Here is a 24,243-nt window from a genome sequence, read left to right on the forward strand (position 1 = left end):
AGCTGGAAGATAATTCATTGTGTTTCCACACGGTGTGAATCCGCTCCCCTCAGCTAATAATATTTACCTCTATTATGATAAACTGCATTTCCTTGAATCTTATCTTCCATTATTAAGTATTATCATCACTAAAGGGCAAGGCTGAATATATTAAACACGGCGAAAAAGAATAAAGAACTAGTTCAAATATAATGTTGATATTGTCAATCGCACTCACTATGAAAAAATTGAAAGATCTACAGTAAACACAAATTAGCATTGGTATCGGGCGCTCATTCATGGATGGTCTGTATCTGAATCAGCAGCATGATAGCCTGATCAGAACATCCTTACTTTCAAGAATATTTTGAGTTTGAGTTTATCTGGAACATGCAAGCATACAACATGATACATCACAATTTCCAGTCCCTCTTTTCAACATGTTCGAAAAGGAGTCGGAAGAAGAAAATCTTATTTAATCCTAACCCTTTTTCTTTTATATAACAGTTGCTAACACTTTTGTTCACTTTCGTTCTCAATTTATTCACAATATACTCCATAAGCAATCACAATTCAAATAAATAAATAAATAAATAATAATTGGTAAAGTAAGTTATATTTTATATGATGAGATAAATAAGATTATTTTGAGAATAAAAGAATGATTGGATGAAATAAATTAAGAATGTTTATCATGGTGGTTCTTCTTTGTACTTTGAAAACACAAAGTTTGAAGAGTTTCTTGAAGTGGATCATATTAGTACATTGTTTGATTGCTTTGCTTAATTCATTCCATAATTTAATTCCACATACAGGAATACTGAAGGTCTTAAGTGTTGTACGTGCGTACAAATGTTTTAAATTCCATTTTTCCTCTAAGATAATATTTCTCCTCTTTTTGTTGAGAAAAATTGTATATTCTTGGGTAGCAGGTGATAGTTTGCCTTGTGTATAATTTTAGCTGTTTGCAAATTCACTATGTCGTGGAATTTCAGTATCTTTGATTAAATAAATAAAGGATTTGTATGTTCTCTATATCCAACCTTACGTATTATTCTAACTGATCTTTTTTGTAACACCGTTAGAGGATGAAGTGTACTTTTGTAATTATTTCCCCATATTCTACATAGTAACTCAGATATGGTAACACCAGTGAGCAGTGGAGAATATGAAGTGATTTTTGCTCTAGAACATGTTTTGCTTTATTCATTATTGACGTGTTTCTTGCTACTTTATGTTGTATATTTTTTTCAATGAGATTATCAGTTGAATTAATCACCAAACATTATACCTAGAAATGTGGTTTCATTTACTCTTTCAATTTCTATTTCGTCTATTTGTATTTGTGTTTGATTTTCTCTTCTACTGTTACCAAATAGCATTATTTTAGTTTTACAGAGATTCAACAATAGTCTGTTTTTTTCAAACCATCTTTTTAATTTATTCATTTTAGCCAGCAACCTTCAAATGCCCAAGCACAGCTCAAAACCTTGGATATAAACACTTTTTAATTCACTTGTTTTGTACTTTGTAATGTGCATTGTTGCCCCCTGCATGATCGGAGTGGAATATATTTCTCCATGCTTTAAAAATCTCCCATTTATTTTTTCAGATTTTCAAAAACGTTTATGACTTGTTTAACAAAAAAACAGCACTGCACCGTACTAGTTAAGGAGGGGTTGGTTTTCCACTTCAAAAAAATGGTATTGCTCCACCCACTGCCATTACATTCCCAACCGCTTAGTGGTTAGCTATGCTTTTCTGCATCCTTCTATGGTGTGTGTTGTCGCATGTTTAGCTATTCCATGTCCTCTAGTCTACCAGTGATAATGACTCTTTTAATAAACAGTTTATTCGCCGCCATGGAGGCGAGGATTAGTGATTTAGAAGCTGCACTGTGGAGGGACATTAGCCGCTAGCTCTCTAGGGAGGACGCTGCATTGAATCGGACGCTTTTGTCCGCTTGTTCCTGTTCAATTTGCAGGACACAGCTAGCATGTGTCATCAACATGCATGATCCCGATATGAGATCATGTTTAAAAGCTTTATCCTCAGCCAAATGTATGTAATTTATGGTCGACACTTCGCAACCAGAGACTCAAATGGGTACATTCTATGAAAAATCTGTTTGTCGAAATGTTGTTGCATAGTAAACTTCTTCTATTTAAAACTACATAACAACTGTTTTGTTACTAGGGATGTAACGATAAACTGTAGTATTGATAACCGTGGTAAAGCTTTCCACGAAATTATCGAAAAACCGTGATTGATAAATGCACTGCAATAAACTCACGGAATGACTGGCGCCAGCTCACTAGCTTAAATGCTAACATAAAAACAAGAGACAATGTATTTGCCCATTAATAAACTACATATCCCAGTCTAAACTTGTATAAACACATTGCTGTTAGAGCAACTAAGCTATTTAAATTAGAGATGTCCGATAATGGCTTTTTTGCCGATACCCGTTATTCCAATATTGTCCAACTCTTAATTACCGATTCCGATATCAACCGATACCGATATATACAGTAATGGAATTAACACATTAATATGCTTAATTTTGTTGTGATGCCCCGCTGGATGCAATAAACAATGTAACAAGGTTTTCCAAAATAAATCCACTGAAGTTATGGAAAAAAATGCCAACATGGCACTGCCATATTTATTATTGAAGTCACAAAGTGCATTATTTTTTTTTAACATGCCTCAGAACAGCAGCTTGGAATTTGGGACATGCGCTCCATGAGAGAGCATGAAGAAGTTGAGGTGGCGGGCGGTAGGGGGTAGCGGGGGGTGTATATTGTAACGTCCCGGAAGAGTTAGTGCTGCAAGGGCTTCTGGGTATTTGTTCTGTTGTGTTTATGTTGTGTTACGGTGCAGATGTTCTCCCGAAATGTATTTGTCATTCTTGTTTGGTGTGGGTTCACAATGTGGCGCATATTTGTAACAGTGTTAAAGTTGTTTATACGGACACCCTCAGTGTGACCTGTATGGCTGTTGACCAAGCATGCTTTGCATTCACTTGTGTCTGATTGAGCCGGCACGCAAATTCAGTGGCTTTAAGATTTATTGGCGCTCTGTACTTCTCCCTACGTCTGTGTACCACTCCATACAGCGGCGTTTTAAAAAGTCATAAATTTTACTTTTTGAAACAGATACCAGTAATTTCCTATATTACATTGTAAGGCATTTATCGGCCGATAAAATCAGCAGTCCGATATTATCAGACATCTATAATTTAAATTGTGCACATTGAACCAACAAGCTGTGCTCTCTTAAAACAGAGTGATTGATATACTGTATATGCGGAGAAATATGACACGTGAGTGTTTAAGGACCGCTAAATAGAGTAGGACGCCACAAAGCCCGTCAGAAAACTCAACAATTAGGCATAAGAAAGAAAACATGCAAAATAGTCGGCTTTTTAAAAGAGCGTCTATTTTTTTAGCAATTTAAAAACAGTCAAAAGATTACAATGTATTTATAAGTATCCGTACATTTTGAGCACATTCAACAATAACGCTATAAAGATAACTGATCATTTTGGTCAGAATAACCTGGATATAAAATGTTCATATTGTTACATGCCTACTGTTTACACTGCAATAAAATGTACACAGTCACTTACTGCTCAATGCAAAGTAAGCTTCAAAATAAAAGCATGGCAGTACTAACGTGGATCCTACCAAAGCGTACTAAAGGCGCACAACGAAATGACTGCAACATAAACAGGTTTCAATATATTGATGAAAAAATTACCAGCACTCCTGGCTGTTTAAAGATGTGGATTTTTGACTAGAACAGGAATCTTCAACCATGTGCTGACCGAGTGACTAACTTGGTTGTGACAAGTTCATCCAGTTAAAAGAAGCTTTAGTTAAATACTGATCGTTTTTTAAAAGCCAATTTCAAACACAGTTGAGCTTGAGACGGTTTGTCAAAAGTTAATTTCACTTCTATTTGCAAGACATAAGCGTTCATAAGAAAATATGAAGAATATTAGAAGAATGGACATGCGCGACATTGTCAATAATTAAATCGTTTGTGTTCATTCAACTATAGCGAGGGGCTGGGGGGGGGTCGCATGATAACAATGACGCTTGGCCCATTTTAAGCCTCGTCCCTTTGTCTTACTCCTCCTACAGGGAAACTTACTTGTCATAGCCGAGTGGTTGACTGTTTTCAAGCTTGTAAAATAAGCCACAACAAATAATAAAAACAAAAGTGTACGGGTAAATTACATACACCTACCTCATTTGTCAACATTTTCTTTCTTAATACTATTAGCAGTTTATGATTACGGTTATCTTTTTTACACTTACGCAACTATTAAGAGGCCTTTGTCATAACTGTTTATTGTTTCCATGTATCAATATCAACAACAGTTCATGTTTATTATGCGCACAAATCTAATCTGCTGCACTAGGCCATTAAAATGTTCTTCTGTTGGGGTTTTTTGGACTTAATATTAGAGATATCCGATAATATCGGACTGTCAATATTATCAGCCGATAATATTGTGTGAATCGATCTTTTTAACACCCCCCCTACTTTAAAACACTGTGTTCAAAATTCGAGGTAAATTTTTTCAGTCAGATCGCATCATAAGAACGACTTTTCTCCATCGTTGGGAGTGTTTACTAACCTGATCGCACCAGCCTGTCCAGCCTCTCCATGGAGGGCGAGGGCACACGCGACCTGGGGCTCCCGGGCAGCGAGCACTCCGAGCCGCCGTCGAAGGAGTCTTCATGGTTGAGCATGAGGAGCTCCCTGACACACTTGTGGCAAACGCTGTGCTGGCATGGCAGGATGAGAGGGTGGGTAAACAGCTCCTTGCAGATGGGACAGATCAGCTCCCTCTCAATGTTCTTGATGGGAACCTGAGACGGTGAAGTTATCAGCGTTAATAGTCTATTTTAACAGAATATGGATTCAAATCAAGCAAGAATCAAATGTCCAACTGCAGCATAAACGGAGAGATCGGAAAAAGCCTGATGTAAAATACAGGGATTGATTACACCGTCAGCATATAAAATACACCAGTTGGGTTGTGCAATAAGTACAATATAGATCATATAAATTCGAGCTATGATAGAGTTCAAGTCACTAATCCTCGCCTCCATGTCAGCAAATTAAGTTTTTCAACTTGTTTAAGTCGGGGTCCACCTTAATCAATTCATGCTAAATATGCTACACTACAAACTGTCGGAGGGTACAATAAGCCATGCTAACCGCTAAGCTAAAGATCATAAATGTATGTGAACATTTTGGGCGGATTGATACAAATAGACAGTAACGATACAAAGTGTAATATCATTATATGGTCGATATTAGATATAGATGAATAGTACTTTATTGATTCCTTCAGGAGAGTTCTCTCAGGAGAATTACAATTTAGGGTGGTTAGATAGTATTTTTTATTATTAAAGTAGGGCTGGGCGATATATAGAAAATACTCAATATATTGCGGGGCTTGTCTCTGTGTGATATAGAAAATGACTATATCGTGATATTTGAGTATACGTTCTCACGCAGTTACTTTTAGCTGCGGGCATTACACTACAGGTGTTCCTCACTATTTGTTGTCTCTCCTTCTCACAGAGACATAAAACAAGCGCACCTTACATACGTAAACGCCCTCGTGGAGCCGAGAGGTAGCGACATTAGCTGTGGTGCGAGTGGTGGTACGAGAAAAAGAATGTGCAAATCTGGTAACAAATGAAAGAATAATTAATTTCCAAGAAAAACAGCAAGGGGTCCATCGTCTGGCAGTGGTTTGGCTTCAAGTGGGAATATGTCGAACAGACAACCGTAATTTGTCACGTGTGGGGCAAAAGTGTTGCTACAAAAAGTAGCATTACTACTAATTCGTAGCATCATTTGAAAAGTCACCCGCTAGAGAATGACGAGTGTTTGAAACCCTGCATGTCAACATCTCCGTTCAGTGCCACACCAACAAAATGCTGAGGCAATTATTTCAACATCAACACCGTATAAAAAAAGTAGTCAACAACAGAAGGAGATAACGTCCGCAGGAACCTACTGTTCTTAAGAAACATGTGCTATTTAATTTTTTTAATATATAAAAGATAGGGAGATTGTTAACATGTTTCTCCATATACTGGGTTAACGCATGCGCAGTGTTTATGGGCGGGATACGGAGTTAATGCATGCGCAGTGTTGATGGGCGGGAAGGAAAAAGTGTTTTCGGTTTTTCCTCTGTGCAGCAGTTGATTAAAAGTTGTGAACCAGAATAGACGTCGTGTATGCTTCGTATGCGCGATCCTTTTCCTCTTTCAGGAAAACGTCATCCAGTTTTGCAAATAATGTCGTCATACCGTTGTCAATGTCCAACTCCGCAGATATCTCCATTGCGATTTCTCTGGTTCTCCCTTCAAGTCCCAAAGCCACAGCCAGTGCTTGCTTTTTCTTATAGAGTTCTGTAACGCGCATCCAAATGTTAACTTCATTTTTCCAGCACTCGTATGGCTTGGACTCGTCAAACCTCGGCGGTATTTTATAGTTTGCAGCCATCCTCAACCATCCTCTGCTACCAATGTTGAAGGGAGAGCCAGAGAAATCGCAATGGAGATATCTGCGGAGGAGTTGGACAATGACAACGGTATGACGACATTTGCAAAACTGGATGACGTTTTCCTGAAAGAGGAAAATGATCGTGCATACGAAGCGTACACGTAGTTCGACCACACCACCAAAATTATTTCCGTTTCAATAAGGAATAAACACGACGTCTATTCTAGTTCACAACTTTTAATCAACTGCTGCACAGAGAAAAACCGAAAACACTTTTTGCTTCCCGCCCATCAACACTGCGCATGCGTTAACTCCGTATCCCGCCCATAAACACTGCGCATGCGTTAACCCAGTATATGGAGAAACATGTTAACACCTACCACATAGCCAAGGACATACACTATTTGATTTCCTATTATGCAGCTCATTTTTATTTGACACTTCTTGAAATATCTTGTGTGACATGCACAAAAGTGCACTTTATTTGTTTTAAACTATTGCAGTGGAGTTCTGTACAAAAAGTGCACTTTAATTTAGTGTTGTTTGGATATGTCATCTTAGTGACATCATGCACAAAAGTGCACTAATAACTTGTTTTAAAATGTGTCTGACAATCTTGCACTTTCTGGTTGGAAATGACATGAATGTTTGTGCCACTGCTTAATAACTGTTTAATAAATACAGTTTTGGTCAATTGACTTAGTTGTGATTTCCCTCTCTGCATGGAAGTTTAAAATGAGCATATATATTAATGCAGTATGAACAAGAATGTTTTAATATAGACACATAGAATCATCATAATACTGTGATTATATGCATCAAGTGTTCATTCAAGGCTAAGGCAAAATATCGAGATATATATTGTGTAACGTGACATGGCCTAAAAATAGAGATATTTAAAAAAGGCCTTATCGCCCAGCCCTATATTAAAGTATTTTTTTCTTATCGTTTACAAACTTAGGAAATAAGTCCCAGGACATAGGGGGGTGGGGGCTTTAAGGGCAAAAAAAACCCACAGGATTTAAATCAGAGCCAATAGTAGGAAATCATTTAAATATCTGACTGATATAGTTAGACTACCAACCTTTGTTTTTGTCTGAGTATTATTGTGATTAAAAAAATGAAAATTTACCGTATTAATCTTAAAACGTTGACGTATCAGTATGGTATGACCAATATTGCCTCTGTAACTACTTGGTTTGATTGATTGATTGAAACTTGTATTAGTAGATTACACAGTACAGTACATATTCCGTACAACTGACCACTAAATGGTAACACCCGAATAAGTTTTTCAAATTGTCCACGTTAATCAATTCATAAATTCATTAATTTGGGTCTGGCATCCATACCCAAATTTGTACTATAGACAAAAAAAATCATGTAAAGCATTCTAACAGTTGCTATCAACAATGTAACCCAGATAAATTAAGGTTTTTGTAGCAACTGTGATTGATCATGATTAATCCAAAGTGTGATTATTCAGATTTTTAAAAAATAATAATTTAAGTTCACTAGTTAATACGAGTTTAAATTGTGGTATGATGTTTGTAACTGGGAAAGACGTTAATGTTTCTTGTAGTCATCTTAGCATTTAGGCCAGGGGTGCCCATTACGTTGATCGCGAGCTAGCGGTCCATCGCGGAGTGGTGTGTTAGTCGATCGCCAACCAGGCATTTAAAAAAAATAGACCTAAAAATCAGCGATCATCAATCTTCACCAAGACGTCACTTTCGTCACTTGATTGAAATTCACGACACCCAAGGGTCTTCTGAGATGACACTGGTTGCTGCGAGCTCATTATTAAGAAAAAGTGATAGACAGGAAGGCGAGAAACGCTTTTTATAATTTCAACACATTTGCGCCTCACCTGCTGTCAAAACTCTAAAGACCGACTGCACAGCTCCTATCTTCACAATAAAAGCGCTGCTTCCTCTTGCCTGCGCTAATAAAATAAGAGTCTCAGAAAGCTGGCGTGCACAAGCTAGCAAGCTACGGAGCTAATGGATTTCTTGTAAAGTGTATAAAAACGAGTATGCAAGTTGGACAAATAAGATGCCAAAAACAAACCACTTTCATGTGGTATTGGACAGAAAGGAGGACTTTTGTTCTCCTACATTTGTAAATGCCGACGTTATCCGCACTTCTGTCGGATTCCAATCAATGCAAGTCATCCAAATCAGGTAATAATAAAACTTATATTCTGGTCTTCATGGAAGAAAGGACTCTATATGTGTTAAACATTATAGCATTATCATTAAAAACCTTTCATCTGTTAACAAAAACGTGTTTCATAAAAAAAACATAAATGATATACATGAATGAGGTGGATCCCCTCGACTTGGTCAATTAAAAAGGTAGCTCGCCTGCAGAGCAAGTGTGGGCACCCCTGAATTAAACTATCTGGCGATTATCGCGCCGGCAGTTTCTCTAAGGAAATGGACGGACAGAGCGAGAAACGGTATTTTGATTGTTCCACATGTCAGCATTTAGGACAAAGAATATTTGAAATCTTAGTGTGTGATTTTACTTTAACAATTTGCATGTTGTCTTGTAATTGTGTCTGACCCTGAGTTTGATGTCATGTGTAGAGATTTCCTTCCCGTTTTTAAAACACTCAGCCAGCTATTAATACTTGATGCTGAAGAAGAAAAGAGTATCCTACTGACAAGTTTAAGATGACTCCTGACAATGTTCGTTCAAAAAAGGCACACACTACGGTTGTATGGTACTGTATATTAGGTACTGACAAAGTACAGCAGGACTAATGAATCAAAAAAGGTACTATGTCGTCTTTGATTTGAAAAATACCAATCCCCCCCATGTATATGCTGCCACACCGCAGTGACGCTGCTGGTAGTATGAGTCGAGGCGCAATTTAATTGAGTCAACACACACATTTGCAGTGCACATACAACTGGAAACAAAAGAGGGAGTATGGCATAAACTGCAATTATACTGGTTAGTAAAGAAAGTGCACGAAACACAATTTGTATGTGTATATAACGTCAGCAATAACCTAACACATAGCGAAACACATAAACCATTTGATTTCCTATTATGCAGCTAATTTTTATTTAACAGTTATTGAAATATCTTGTGTGACATCATGCAAAAAAGTGCACATTGTTTTAAACTATTGTATTTGCGTTATGTACAAAAAGTGCACTTTAATTTAATGTTTTGATATGTCATCATGCACAAAAGTGCACTAATAGCTTGTTTTAAAATGTCTCTGACAATCTTGCACTTTCTGTTTTATAATGACGTGAATGTTTGTGCCACTGCTTAACTGTTTAATACAGTTTTGGTCAATTGACTTAGTTGTGATTTCCCTCTCCGCATGAAAGTTTAAAATGAGCATTTAATAATGCAGTATGAACAACAATGTTTAATGTAGACACATATAATCATCATACTGCTGTGATTATATGCATCAAGTGTTCATACAAGGTTAAGGCAAAATATCGAGATATATATCGTGTATCGTGACATGGCTTAAAAATATTGAGATATTAATAAAAGGATTAACTGGCTGGAATATAAAGACAATAAATATAACATACATCCATAAATGTGGATGCATATGAAAAAGTGCGATATATTTATCTGTACAGTAATATATGTATTTATATCTGCACCGTATTGCTCTTCTATCCTGCACTACCTTGAACTTATACGTGAACCCCGACTTAAACATGTTGAAAAACTTATTCGGGTGTTACCATTTAGTGGTCAATTGTACGGAATATGTACTGTTCTGTGCAATTTACTAATAAAAGTTTCAATCAATCAATCAACTAATGCAACAAAATGTTATCTGTACTGTAAAGTTCAAATTTGAATGACAATAAAAACGAAGTCTAAGTCTAAAGTGACGCATTACATTGTTCCAAATAAACTGAACCGAAATTTTTTTTTAAACGAGGTTTCTATCACACAAGCGATTCCCGAGCGCGGCCACCGCTGTTGCTCACTGCTCCCCTCACCTCCCAGGGGGTTGAACAAGGGGATGGGTCAAATGCAGAGGGTAATTTAGTTTCACCACAGCTAGTGTTGAGGGGACCCGGTTTGATGGCTGCAGGATCAGATCTCTGCTTTTTGCAGATGATGTGGTCCTGATGGCTTCATCTTGCCAGGATCTTCAGCTCTCACTGGATCGGTTCGCAGCAGTGTGTGAAGGAATCAGCACCTCCAAGTCCAAGTCATGGTTCTCGTCCAAAAAAGGGCGGAGTGCCATCTCCGAGGTGGGGAGGAGACCCTGCCCCAAGTGGAGGAGTTCAAGTACCTAGGAGTCTTGTTCACGAGTGAGGTAAGAGTGGATCGTGAGGTCAACAGGCGGATCGGTGCGGCGTCTTCAGTAATGCGGACGCTGTATCGATCCGTTGCAGTGAAGAAGGAGCTGAGCCGGAAGGCAAAGCTCTCAACTTACCGGTTGATCTACGTTCCCATCCTTACCTATGGTCATGACCGAAAGGACAAGATCACGGGTACAAGCGGCCGAAATGAGTTTCCTTCGCCGGGTGGCAGGGCTCTCCCTTAGAGATAGGGCAGGGGTGTCCAAACTTTTTCCACTGAGGGCCACACACTGAAAAATTAAACCATGTGGGGGCCACTTTGATATTTTTCATTTTCAAACCATAACAAAATTTATGTATTTTTAAAATGTATTTTACCTTTAAAGGGTCCCGGGGACCATAAAGGGTCTCAGTTAATAAAATGTTAAAAATAAGTCAAATTTGTATTATTATTTTTTATTCAACGCTTACACTAAATCTGTATATCAATAAAAAAAATTAAAAAAAAAGGTTTTATGGCATTTCTGTCAAAAAGAACTAAAATATGCAGTATTTAGTAAGTAGAGCCCTAAAAGATCAATAATGCAGGACACTATTGATTTTAATTATTTTATATTTTTGAGTAATCACAGTGATAAATAAAATACCACTAAGTATATTTGGAATCCAAAAGGTTCCCCACTCAGAAAGTGATACATTTTTATTAGTTTTTTTTTTTTACTTTCAACATTTACGTTACGAGATCAACTTCATATATATCTGTCAATTTTACGTTTAAACTATTATTTTGTTTGTTTTATGCTTTTTTGTCAAAGAAAACTTTGTTTTTATATGGCAACTGCACAACATATGCAATATTTACCACATAAAACATTTTAAAATGAAATATTTGAACTAATTGGAGCTTTGAAAATAATTCATTGTAACATGGATTTTTTTGTCATAATTTTTTTTCAGCAATGGCAAAAAATTAAAAAATAAAGAAAGACAAAAGAGAAAAAAAAAACAGCCTGCATGGCAGCTTTGTGTCGACATTGCAACTTTTCGCGTTAGATTTCACCTCATTCCAATGTTTTTAATTTTATTTTTGACATAGCATTTCCATACTGTGTGGGGGGCCGGTAAACAATTAGTTGCGGGCCGCACTTTGGACACCCCTAAGATAGGGTGAGAAGCTCTGCCATCCGGGAGGAGCTCAAAGTAAAGCCGCTGCTCCTCCACATCGAGAGGAGCCAGATGAGGTGGTTCGGGGATCTGGTCAGGAGGCCACCCGAACGCCTCCCTAGGGGTTTAGGGCACGTCCAACCGGTAGGAGGCCACGGGGAAGACCCAGGACACGTTGGGAAAACTATGTAGAAAATACAATACTACACGGTCTAGCTCCAGCCTATCTTGAATTATACCCTATGTCCCAGCAAGAAATCTGCATTCCAAAGACTCCGGCTCAGTAGTGATTCCCAGAGCCCAAAAAAGTCTGCGGGTTACAGAGCGTTTTCCATTCATGCGCCAGTACTCTGGAATGCCCTCCCGGTAACAGTTTGAGATGCTACCTCAGTAAAAGCATTTAAGTCTCATCTTAAAACTCATTTGTATACTCTAGCCTTTAAATAGACCCCCTTTTTAGACCAGTTGATCTGCCGTTTCTTTTCTTTTTCTCCTATGTCCCCCCCTCCCTTGTGGATGAAGTACTGGCTGTCCAGAGTCAGGACCAAGGATAGACCGCTCGTCCAGAGTCGGGACCCAGGATGGACTGCTCGTCTGTGTATCGGTTGGGGCCATCTCTGCGCTGCTGATCCACCTCCGCGTGGGATGGTCTCCTGCTGGCTCCACTTTGGACGGGACTCTCACCACCATATTGGATCCACTTTGGACTGGACTCTCACAGTTATGTTAGATCCACTATGGATTGGACTTTCACAATATCATGTTAGAACCGCTCGACATCCATTGCTTTCGGTCCCCAAGGGGGGGGGGGGGGGGGGGGGGGTACCCACATTTGCGGTCCTCTCCAAGGTTTCTCATAGTCATCATTGTCACTGTCACCGGCGTCCCATTGGGGTGAGTTTTTCCTTGCCCTTATGTGGGCTCTACCGAGGATGTCGTTGTGGTTTGTGCAGCCCTTTGAGGCGCTGGTGACTTAGGGCTATGAAAATAAACATTGATTGATTGATTACATTGTTCCAAATAAACTGAACCAAACGTTTTTTGAACGAGGTTTCTATCACACAAGTGATTCCCGAGCGCGGCCACCGCTGCTGCTCACTGCTCCCCTCACCTCCAAGGGGGTTGAACCAAGGGATGGGTCAAATGCAGAGAGTAATATAATTTCACCACAGTTATTAGTGGTACTTTAACTTTTAGAAAGAAAAGATGCATATTGCTTACAGTGCGTCAATACAATAATAGCGTCTTCTTTACACTTGCTTTATCGTACATGACGTAACATAAGGAGGGATTAAGTCCACCAACAGCTAAATATAGAGGAAAAACACACACAGGCTTGCGTCCAACTTGCTCACGTTTACAAGCGAACGAGTGAATGTTTGTCGTTTGTTTGGCGACGTTAATCAACGAAACAGGGCACGTGCGACGGGAACTAAACCAGCACAAAAACGTCAATTAAAAAAAATGACTTTATAAAAATAATTTACGTTTGAAGCTTTCGTCAACGTATATGTACGAAACTCAACGAAATATAGACCAAAAAAAAAGTTTGGAACTTACCGCGTGTGTGCTGTTTCGCCGCATCTCGCTCGTCATGACAAAGGACACAAAAATGACAAAAAAAGCCCTTTGTTTGGTTTTGTCTCTGTCGTTTTTCGATAAATGTAATAGAAGACAGAAAACGAAGACCGTGGGAACTGTTCGTGACGCGGCGGAACGAGCAGCAGTTGTGAATCAGCAAACAAGCGGCGAGTGCCACTAAATACAGCACGCTGGTTTGTCAGTGAAGGCAACACGGCAGCAGGGAGGGAGGGGGGGGAGAAGCGATATCTCCATAGGAACGGATGTTGCCTTCAAGAGCATCTCGTAAACTCCACGAATCCAACATGGCGTCCATTCATTCATTGTTTTTACGTGTTGAATGGATTAATCGCCCAACTGTTACGTTAACGCATTTTCTGCTCACAGAACGTAAACACGTTATTGACACCGCCGCTGTTGAGAAGTACTCAAATTTTAAAGATTTACTACACACAATAGTTCGCCAGTTAAGTGTGTTAAGCTGCTAATGCTAACACACTAAGGGTGACACTTGATTAGGTACACCTGTATAATGATGACGCTGGGAGATTATAAAGTAAATCATTTAAAAATGCTTGAATTAGGTCAGGTGCACTTTGCACTGAAATGATGCTAAAGTAAATGGAAGCACTCTCTTCCTTATTATCCACAAGCTTACTGCACAGCTGCTGCCAAGTGTGCCACATAAGAGGCGTGTGCACACTTGCCTGGAGCACTATCCAGCCGTCCATTTTCTACCGCTTGTCTCTTTGGCTTCTCATTATTAGGAAAAGAGAAGAAATTGAAATCGTGCCCTGCAATTAATTGATTTAATCGGGGATAGGTTGATTGGCAAGACGAAATTGGCCCTAGTGTGGGAATGTGAGTGTAAATGTTGTCTATCTGTGTTGGCCCTGTGATGAGGGTGACTTGTCTAGGGTGTACCCCGCTTTCTGCCCGAATGCAGCTGAGATAGGCTCCAGCGTCCCCCGCGAACCCAAAAGGGACAATTGGTAGAAAATGGATGGGTGTGAATGTGAGTGTGAATGTTTTCTGTCTACTGTATCTGTGTTGGCCCTGCGATGAGGTGGCGACTTGTCCAGGCTGTACCCCGCCTTCCGCCTGAATGCAGCTGAGATAGGCTCCAACGACCCCAGTGACCCCAAAAGGGACAAGTGGTAGGAAATGGATGGATGGATGGATGGATAGATAGATGGAAGGAAAACAAAATCACGACCCAACCTCGGATAAGTGGAAGAAGATGGATGGACAAAATATTCCATCCATCCATCCATTTTCTACCGCTTAATCCCTTTTGGGGTCGCCGGGGGCGCTGGCGCCTATCTCAGCTACAATCGGGCGGAAGGCGGGGTACACCCTGGACAAGTCGCCACCTCATCACAGGGCCAACACAGACAGACAACATTCACACTCACATTCACACACTAGGGCCAATTTAGTGTTGCCAATCAACCTATCCCCAGGTGCATGTCTTTGGAAGTCGGAGGAAGCCGGAGTACCCGGAGGGAACCCACGCATTCACGGGAAGAACATGCAAACTCCACACAGAAAGATCCCGAGACTGGATTTGAACCCAGGACTGCAGGACCTTCGTATTGTGAGGCAGACGCACTAACCCCTCTGCCACCGTGAAGCAAATTGACAAATTATTGACAGGGAGAACACAATTCTTAAACAGGCTGAAATTTTTTAAGTTGGAACAGTTTGAATCAGGAAAAATGTGTGGAACTTTGAAAAATGTCCCATTCTTTTCAATGGGAATTTCATGGAAATTTGGGAATTTCTGGATTTTTTTGGAAAATGCTAAATATTTTGAATGTTGTGAATGGTTGGTGTTTGAATTTTTCAAATCAGTCCAGAAATTTTGAAGTAGTAACATTTTTAATTGAGGAATAGTATTACAGACTTCCTGTAATTTCGGGAAAACCTGAAATTTTTACAGTTCAAAAAAACAACTTCATTGTTTTGTCCTGATCAAGAGAATTGTTTTGACGGTGGAACGGTTGAAATTCGTTGAAAAATGTGGAAGGAGTAGTCGCCAGGAAAAAGGGTGGAAATATGGCTTTGGAAAACCAGGAATTCTGGAAAATTATGGAATTTTTTTTTTAACTTGGAAAACAGGTCATTTAAATTTACATAATGGGGAAATGGGTTGAAGGTAGAATGGTTTGAATCGGTTGGAAAATGTGGAAATGGTGGAAGTTTGAAACATGGCCAATTCATTTTGAATCGGAAAATTGTCCCGGAAAACCTGGAATTCTGGGAAATCTGGGAATTTTTCAAGGGAAAGCCCGCGATTCCTGAATAGGCTGAACAGTTTGAAGTTGGAACGGTTTGAATCGGGTAATATCTAAAGGTAGAGCGTGGCAAAAACCGGAGAAGAAAAAGTTGAAAAATAAATATTCATTTTAGTGTAGAAAACCATACGTGTGAATGCTTTGGAGCATTCACACAACTAGATGAGCAATTCCTGAAGGAATTGTGTGTGAATGCTCCAATGCGAAGGTTGAACTTCAAAATGACTAAATGTTGAAAGGGAGCACACAATTCCTGAACAGGCTGAAAAATTTAAAGTTGTAACGGTTTTGAATCAGGAAAAATATGTGGGAATTGTGGAACTTTGAACAATGTCCCATTCTTTTTAATTGGGAATTTCATGGAAAATTTGGGAAATTTTTTGGAAAATGCTAAATATTTTCAATGTTGTGAATTGTTGTTGGTGTTAGAATTTTTCAAATCAGTCGGTAAATGTTGAAGGAGTAACATTTTTAATTGAGGAATGGTATAATGGAATTCCTGGAATATCGGAAAAACTGGGAATTTTTACAGTTAAAAAAACAACTTCCTTTTTTTTTTGTCCTGATTAAGAGGAAGAATTTGACGGTGAAACGGATGAAGTGGGTTGAAAAAATGTGGAAGGAGTAGTCGACATAAAAAAGGGTGAAAAAAGGATTTTTAACTTGGAAACACAATAGTTGGAATGCCCAGGATGAGTGGGACATGTTGAAGGTGAAATGGTTTGAATAGGTTGAAAAATGTGGAAATGGTGGGGAATTCAAAAATAGCTAATTCATTTTGAATGGGAAAAATGTCCCGAAAAATCTGGAGTTCCAGGAAATCTGGGAATTTTTTGGAATTTGTCAAAGGAAAGCCTGCGATTCCCGAATAGGCTGAACAGTCTGAAGTTGAAACGGCTTGAATAGGGTGAATAATGTGGAAGGTAAAGCGTGCCAAAATCTGGAGAAGAAGAAGAAGTAAAGGAATAATAATTAATTGTTGAATGCTTTGGAGTATTCACACAATAATAAGTTGAATAATAAATAGATGAAATTTGGTGTAAAAAAAACATGTGTGAATGCTTTGTAGCATTTACACAGTAATACGTTTAAATAGATGAATTTTGGTGAAGAAAACCATACGTGTGAACTCTCCAAAGCATTCACACATAAGTTTAATAATAAATAGATGAATTTTAGTGTAGAAAACCATATGTGTGAATGCTTTAGAGCATTCCCACAATAAATAGATGAATTTTGGTGTAGAAAATCATATGTGTGAATGCTTTTGAGCATTCACACAGTAATAAGTTTAAGTAGATGAATTTTGGTGTAGAAAACCATATGTGTGAATGCTCTAAAGCACACATGATGAGTTGAATAATAAATAGATTAATTTGGGTGTAGAAAACCACATGTGTGAATGCTTTGGAGCATTCACACATGCTTTGGGGCATTCATACAGTAATACGTTTAAATAGATGAATTTTGGTGTAGAAAACCATATGTGTAAATGCTTTCGAGCATTCACACAGTAATAAGTTTAAATAGATGAATTTTGATGTAGTAAACCGTATGTGTGAAAAATGAAATAAATCAAAACAAAAAAGTAGGCAGGAGTTGCCACTGACAAATGATAATATATTAGATTTTTTTATATATATTTTTGTGGGACAATAAAATATTGGTTTACTTTAATTAGTGTACAGTAGCATTACTGGAGTCAGTTTTCAATATTTTATAACCTGGTAAGGATATTGGAAAAATGTGCATATGTGCCCATGTCAGTCAAAAGTGGTGAGAATATTGGAAACTAAGAACTTTTAGCATATCAGTATGTGGAATTAAATTATGGAATGGATTAAGTAAAGAAGTTAAACATTGTACGGCTATGATCCAGTTTAAGAGGTTGTTCAAATTAATACTGCTAACAGAAGAAGAATTATGAGAAATACTTTCCACCTTATTGAAAATAAGATATTCTTCATCTCAGTATGTTAATAATGACCGACCTAATTACATATAACAAAACTGTTGTTTTACTCATTCGCGGATGCCATTTTACTATAAAAAGGTCAGTAAATGAATGTATATATTCGTAAACGCTCTTGAGTGCTGGTAACACTATGGACAGGACTCTCGGTACTATATTGGAGCCACTATGGACTGGATTTACTGTTATGTTGGATCCACTATGGACTGGACTTTCACAATATTATGTTGGGGAGGGGTTGCCCTGCCCACATATGCGGTCCTCTCCAAGGTTTCTCATAGTCACTGTCATTGATGTCCCACTGGGTTGAGTTTTTCCTTGCCCTTATGTGGGCTCTGTACCGCGGTTGTTGTTGTGGCTTGTGCAGCCCTTTGAGACACTTGTGATTTAGGGCTATATAATAAACATTGATTGATTGATTGAGTGAAGAGGGAAAGGGGTAGGATTAAATAAGTTTTACTCATTTTCGGACATGATGTAAAGAGAAATGCTATGAAATTAAGTGATTCATTATGCTGAAAGTGTGTTCATATTCAAAATAAACTAAAAGAAAGAAATATGGGACCATGTCGGTCAACACTGATGCATTATGTCAGTGGTTGTCAACCTTTTTTCAGCGATGTACCCCCTGTGAACATTTTTTAATTAAAGTACCCCCTAATCAGAGCAAAGCATTTTTGGTTGAAAAAAAGAGATAAAGAAGTAAAATACAGCACTATGTCATCAGTTTCTGACTCATTAAATTGTATAACAGTGCAAAAATATTTCTCATTTGTAGTGGTCTTTCTTGAACTATTTGGAAAAAATATATATATAAAAATAACAAAATACTTGTTGAAAAATAAAAAAGTGACTTAATTATAAATAAATATTTCTACACATAGAAGTAATCATCAACTTAAAGTGCCCTCTTTGGGGATTGTAATAGAGATCCATCTGGATTCATGAATTTAATTCTAAACATTTCTTCACAAAAATAGAAATCTTTAACATCAATATTTATGGAACATGTCCACAAAATTGAATATTGCATTGTTGCATTTCTTTTCACAGTTTATGAACTTACATTCATATTTTGTTGAAGTATTATTCAATAAATACATTTATAAAGGATTTTTGAATTGTTGCTATTTTTTAGAATATGTTTTTAAAAAATCTCACGTACCCCCTGGCATACCTTCAAATACCCCCTGGGGTACGCGTACCCCCATTTGAGAACCACTGCATTATGTCATCTTTAAACAAATGGCTCCACTGTTCAACATTATTATAAATTATAACAGAAGGGTGTGCCTAATGAAGTGACTGCTGAAGGTACAGTATGAATATAATAATGAATGTGGTCTTAGTCCAATATCATATATTTGAAGATAGTGAGAATGAATGGCAGCCTGCAAAAAAAAAATCATTAAAAACGACAATAAAACATCTAAATGTGGCACAAACGGTCCAGAAGGTGAAGGCCACCCTTCCTTCTAATAGCGATAAATCCAGTAAATGTGACTATGAGAGTCATATGGAAGCCAGCGAGCGGGCGGAGCCCTGCCGGCTGCTAAGCCGCCCTGTGTGCACCGTCAGCCGGCGTCTCTCCTTACCTCGCCCCGCTCGATGCGCTCCACGATGCTGGCGAACTCCGTCATGTCCTCCGAGTCCGACATGGCTGCAGCCGACGGGGTTGGCGTGGAGGATGAGGATGAGGATGAGGATGAGGATGATGCAAGCGCTAGGGAAGTGTATTAAAACTGCACACACACACATATATACACACATGTACACACACGCACACACACACACACACACACAGCAGATGTGCTTTAGATGAGGCAAGCTTGACACCTCCCTCCCTCTCTTTTCCTTCCTTACCACAAGTAGACAAATTTTAATTTATTTGGGAGGGAAGGTGCCCCCCCCCCCCCCCGGGTACCATCTCCAGCATCCCTCACGGTGACGTCTCTCCATCACAGAGCCCCTTTCACATGGCAGTCAATGGCTACTGCTCTGTAGTCTGAAAAAAAAACAAAAAAAAACAGCCTCAATATGTTAAAAGTCAGTCTTTTCCTATTGAATCAAATCCATGAAACATGATGAAGTAATTATGATTGTGCGGGGGTTTGAGTGTCCGTGTGAGGAAATGACGCTTAACTGACCCCCGGTGACCTGTGCTCACTAATCAATAGGAGCAGTGTTTTATTGATTGACGTTAAACTTTCCAGTAAAGGAATGTTGCTCCAAGGCAATAATAAAAACCCTGTTTCCATATGAGTTGGGAAATTGTGTTAGATGTAAATATAAACGGAATACAAAGATTTGCAAATCCTTTTCAACCCATATTCAATTGAATGCACTACAAAGACAAGATATTTAATGTTCAAACTCATAAACTTTATTTTTTTTTTTGCAAACAATAATTAACTTAGAATTTCATGGCTGCAACACATGCCAAAGTAGTTGGGAAAGGGGATGTTCACCACTGTGTTACATCACCTTTTCTTTTAACAACACTTAATAAATATTTGGGAACTGAGGAAACTAATTGTTGAAGTTTTGAATGTGGAATTCTTTCCCATTCTTGTTTTATGTAGAGCTTCAGTCGTTCAACAGTCTGGGGTCTCCGCTGTCGTATTTTACGCTTCATAATGCGCCACATATTTTCGATGAGAGACAGGTCTGGACCGCAGGTGGGTCAGGAAAGTACCTGCACTCTTTTTTTATGAAGCCACGCTGTTGTAACACGTGCTGAATGTGGCTTGGCATTGTCTTGCTGAAATAAGCAGGGGCGTCCATGAAAAAGACGGCGCTTAGATGGCAGCATGTTTTTCCAAAACCTGTATGTAGCTTTCAGCTTTAATGGTGTCTTCACAGATGTGTAAGTTACCCATGCCTTGGGCACTAATGCACCCCCATACCATCACAGATGCTGGCTTTTGAACTTTGCGTCGATAACAGTCTGGATGGTTTGCTTCCCCTTTGGTCCGGATGACACAATATTCAATATTTCCAAAAACAATTTCAAATGCGGACTCGTCAGACCACAGAACACTTTTCCACTCTGCATCAGTCCATCTTAGATGATCTCGGGCCCAGAGAAACCAGCGGCCTTTCTGGATGTTGTTGATAAATGGCTTTCGCTTTGCATAGTAGAGCTTTAACTTGCACTTACAGATGTAGCGACGAACTGTATTTAGTGACAGAGCCGGAGCCTATTTCAGCTGCATCCGAGCGGAAGGCGGCGTAAATCCTGGTGGACAAGTCGCCACTTCATCGCAGCTATTATAGGTGTAAAAGTGTAAAAAAATGCTACATGTTTTTAAATTTTGCTACAAGCACTTTTGGTATTAAGATATTTTTTAGTATATACTTGTAAATTTCTTATTTAAAATTAAAAGGAAAGTTTTACAGTCCTTCCCAATTTTTTTTTTTTTTTGCAATTATATTTGGTTCAACGCTTATTGTTCTAAATGTGTCTAAGACTGTTTTATTTTAACACTACGTGAGTTGTGTGGTCCTCTGTTGCGCTCCATGTTTTAAAATTTTGATTTCTATTTACTGCTTTAATTGGTTTCACCCTTAAAATCGTTTTTAATCATATTTATTTTATATCATTTTTATATTGGTTTCATAAGTATTTATTTTTATTTTTTGTTTTTATTCAGTCATTGGTGGACCTCAAGATAGTATTTGAATGTTGTCTTTAATATTGTTGTGCAACACTTTGGAAACATTTTGTTGTTTAAATGTGCTATATAAATAAAGTGGATTGGAGTTGATTGAAAGACTGTTTTCGCCACTGAATTTTTTTTTTTATATACCCCCATAGTAATTCATAATTATAAGATTAAAAAGTCAAAATTGTGAGATGAGAAATTTTGTGGTTAAAAAGTAAAAATTATGAGATTAAAAAAAAAGTCGTAAATATGACGTGAAAAATCTAAATTATGAGATTAAAAAGTCAAAATTAAAAAATAAGAATGTCGGAATAATGAGTTTAAATGTTTAAAAAAGTCTTACTCATGAGATAAAAAAAAAAATCAGAATTATGAGATGAAAATCCATCCATCCATCCATTTCCTACCGCTTTTCCCATTCGGGGTCGTGGGGGGTCGCTGGAGCCTATCTCAGCTGTATTTGGGCGGAAGGCGGTATACACCCTGGACAAGTCGCCACTTAATCACAGGAGATGAAAGTCGAATGATGAAATAGATAAAAAAAATAGTCGAAATTATGAGAAAAATCAAATCAAATCTAAACTTTATTTATAAAACACTTTTAAAATTTACCCCAGGGGTAGCCAAAGTGCTGTACAGTAGGCAGGTTAAAAGATAACACAAGAAAAACGAGCAAACACAACACAACACAAACAGAACACGATTAAAAAAAAAAAAAGACTTATAAAGATAAAAACACAAAATTTTGAGGTAAAATCGAAATTAGGAGATGAAGTTGTATTTGCAAGATAAAGTCAAAGTTAGGAGATAAAAAAATGCAATTACTAAATGGTTATGAAATTTAAAAAAGTTTAAAATAAAAAAACAACCTGACAACCTGACTTTTCTTTAAAAATAGTACAAAATTGGTAAAATTGTAAATTAAAAACATTAATAGACTATACATAAGTATCTTTTCACGCGCCTAAAACAATTATGAAATAAAAAATAAAATGATTACTTTATGTGAAATCTAAAAATCTAGTAAAACTAATGTCATTGCAAGCGACTTAAAAAAAATAAATTAAATAAAAATAAAAAGGTTGATTTTTTTGCGATAAAACCCTTCCACCTTAAAAATTGGACAATGGAGTTCTCACACAGATATTTATTCCACAAAATTGTACTATTCTCCATGTCATTAATACTTGTGTGGTGGTCAAGTCTGTGGGACCCGTTTAAATTTTTTATTAAAAGAAAAACGACACAATTAATGAAATTTACAAACTGAGACTCACTGACATTGGCTCATTTTCTGTGAAGAACATATATCAGGATACATATTTAAAGACCACACACCATACACCGCCCCTACACATTTCTATTACATATAAGATGTCCAGGTCCACTGGACCCGGGGCTAATAGGAGTGCGGAAATTGATGTTCTGGGTACCACACACAACTAACCACCCACCCACCCACGCACGCACGCACGCACACACGCACGCACGCACGCACGCACACACACGCGCACACACACACACACACACACACACACACACACACAGCAGGCCTAGACAGGAGGACAGGGTGTAGGTACACAGAACATCAGAGGATCAAATGTGCGAGAAAATGAGAGCAGACAGTGTTGATAAACAATGTTGCAACCTTGTGTGGGAACCGCTACGTGCAGAAACACAAAAGAAGAATCCCTGTGGGATGCAGAAACTGGCAGACAAATTTTCCGTGCAAAGTTCATATTGTTGTTACTCAGCCAGCGTTTGTGGGTCTGATGGACTTGTTGCATTTGGTGGCTTTTCATGCCTCACAATCAAACACTTTTATGTTAAAAATACTGAACCGATGTTTACCTTATCCCAATAAACATCTGTTCAGTATTTTAACATAAAAGTGTTTAAATGTGAGTCATGAAGAGCCACCAAATGCAACGGGTCCATCAGACCCACAAACGCTGGCTGTGTAACAACATTCTTTTGGAACACAACAAAATGTCATCACCTGTTAAACAATGAAACATTTGCAGCATTGCATGTAGAAATCAAACTTAGAAGATCACAAACACACAATTTACAAGTCAAGTTGGGTGTTATGTCCATATTTCGATAGTGTTTTTATATATTATTTTTTCAAGGAAAATGTCCCTTTTCTTTGACTCCCAAGGTATCACTACTATATACTGTAGTTGCCATGGGAACAGACTAGCACAAAGGTTACTGTGTCAAGTTAGAGAGAGGTACAAACCGCGTTGTGTAAAAATAGGACACCAGCAAACAATAAAAAGATGAACATCATCCGGTTTCTTCATCATTATTTCTGAGAACTATCTCCTTGTCTAGTGATTGTAGTAGTGGTAGTGCTTGTGTTGGGTTGCATGTCTCACAAAGGGACAATCCCACCACACCTCAACACAGCTGCAGATGAGATGTTAGAGGATAGTCTCTCTTTCGTTTTGGGTCTGACTGAATTCCCCGAAGGACGAATTCTTAGAAAGTCCAGTATCAGTCAGTCTGCACTAAAGGACAGTAAACATGACAAAATATATTTTTATTGAACAAACACTACATTTCAAACACATGTAGCAGAGAACTGGGATGCTAAAAATAAAGGACCAACTTGATTGTTGTCATGTCTGCAGCTAAATTTAGATTTCCAGGATGTTTGAGGACTTGGATTGAGAATGTCGGACTAAATGATGGAATTATGTCATTCAGTCTTCTACTCCGAAACGAGTGAAATGTATGAAAACAGG

At 38.2% G+C, this 24,243-nt stretch overlaps 1 protein-coding gene across 5 annotated transcripts in view; it reads right to left on the bottom strand.

Moving 5' to 3' along the window:
- Positions 1–19,602, bottom strand: part of trim36 (tripartite motif containing 36) — a 74,814-nt gene extending 55,212 nt beyond the window's left edge. For 2 of the 5 annotated variants that reach the window (XM_061901175.1, XM_061901181.1), the window contains exons 1-2: positions 19,424–19,601; positions 4,628–4,862 (exon numbers count right to left, since the gene is read on the bottom strand). In XM_061901175.1, coding sequence (XP_061757159.1) covers positions 4,628–4,862; positions 19,424–19,486 — 298 coding nt within the window. In that variant the 5' untranslated portion in view covers positions 19,487–19,601. Of the gene's footprint in view, positions 1–4,627; positions 4,863–13,538; positions 13,782–19,423 lie in introns of those variants that run through there. The other 3 variants (XM_061901156.1, XM_061901190.1, XM_061901165.1) reach the window with 3 other exon arrangements.
- Positions 19,603–24,243: the final 4,641 nt, after the last annotated feature.

The sequence above is a fragment of the Nerophis ophidion genome, linkage group LG01, assembly GCF_033978795.1.
Source record: "Nerophis ophidion isolate RoL-2023_Sa linkage group LG01, RoL_Noph_v1.0, whole genome shotgun sequence".
Taxonomy (NCBI): domain Eukaryota; kingdom Metazoa; phylum Chordata; class Actinopteri; order Syngnathiformes; family Syngnathidae; genus Nerophis; species Nerophis ophidion.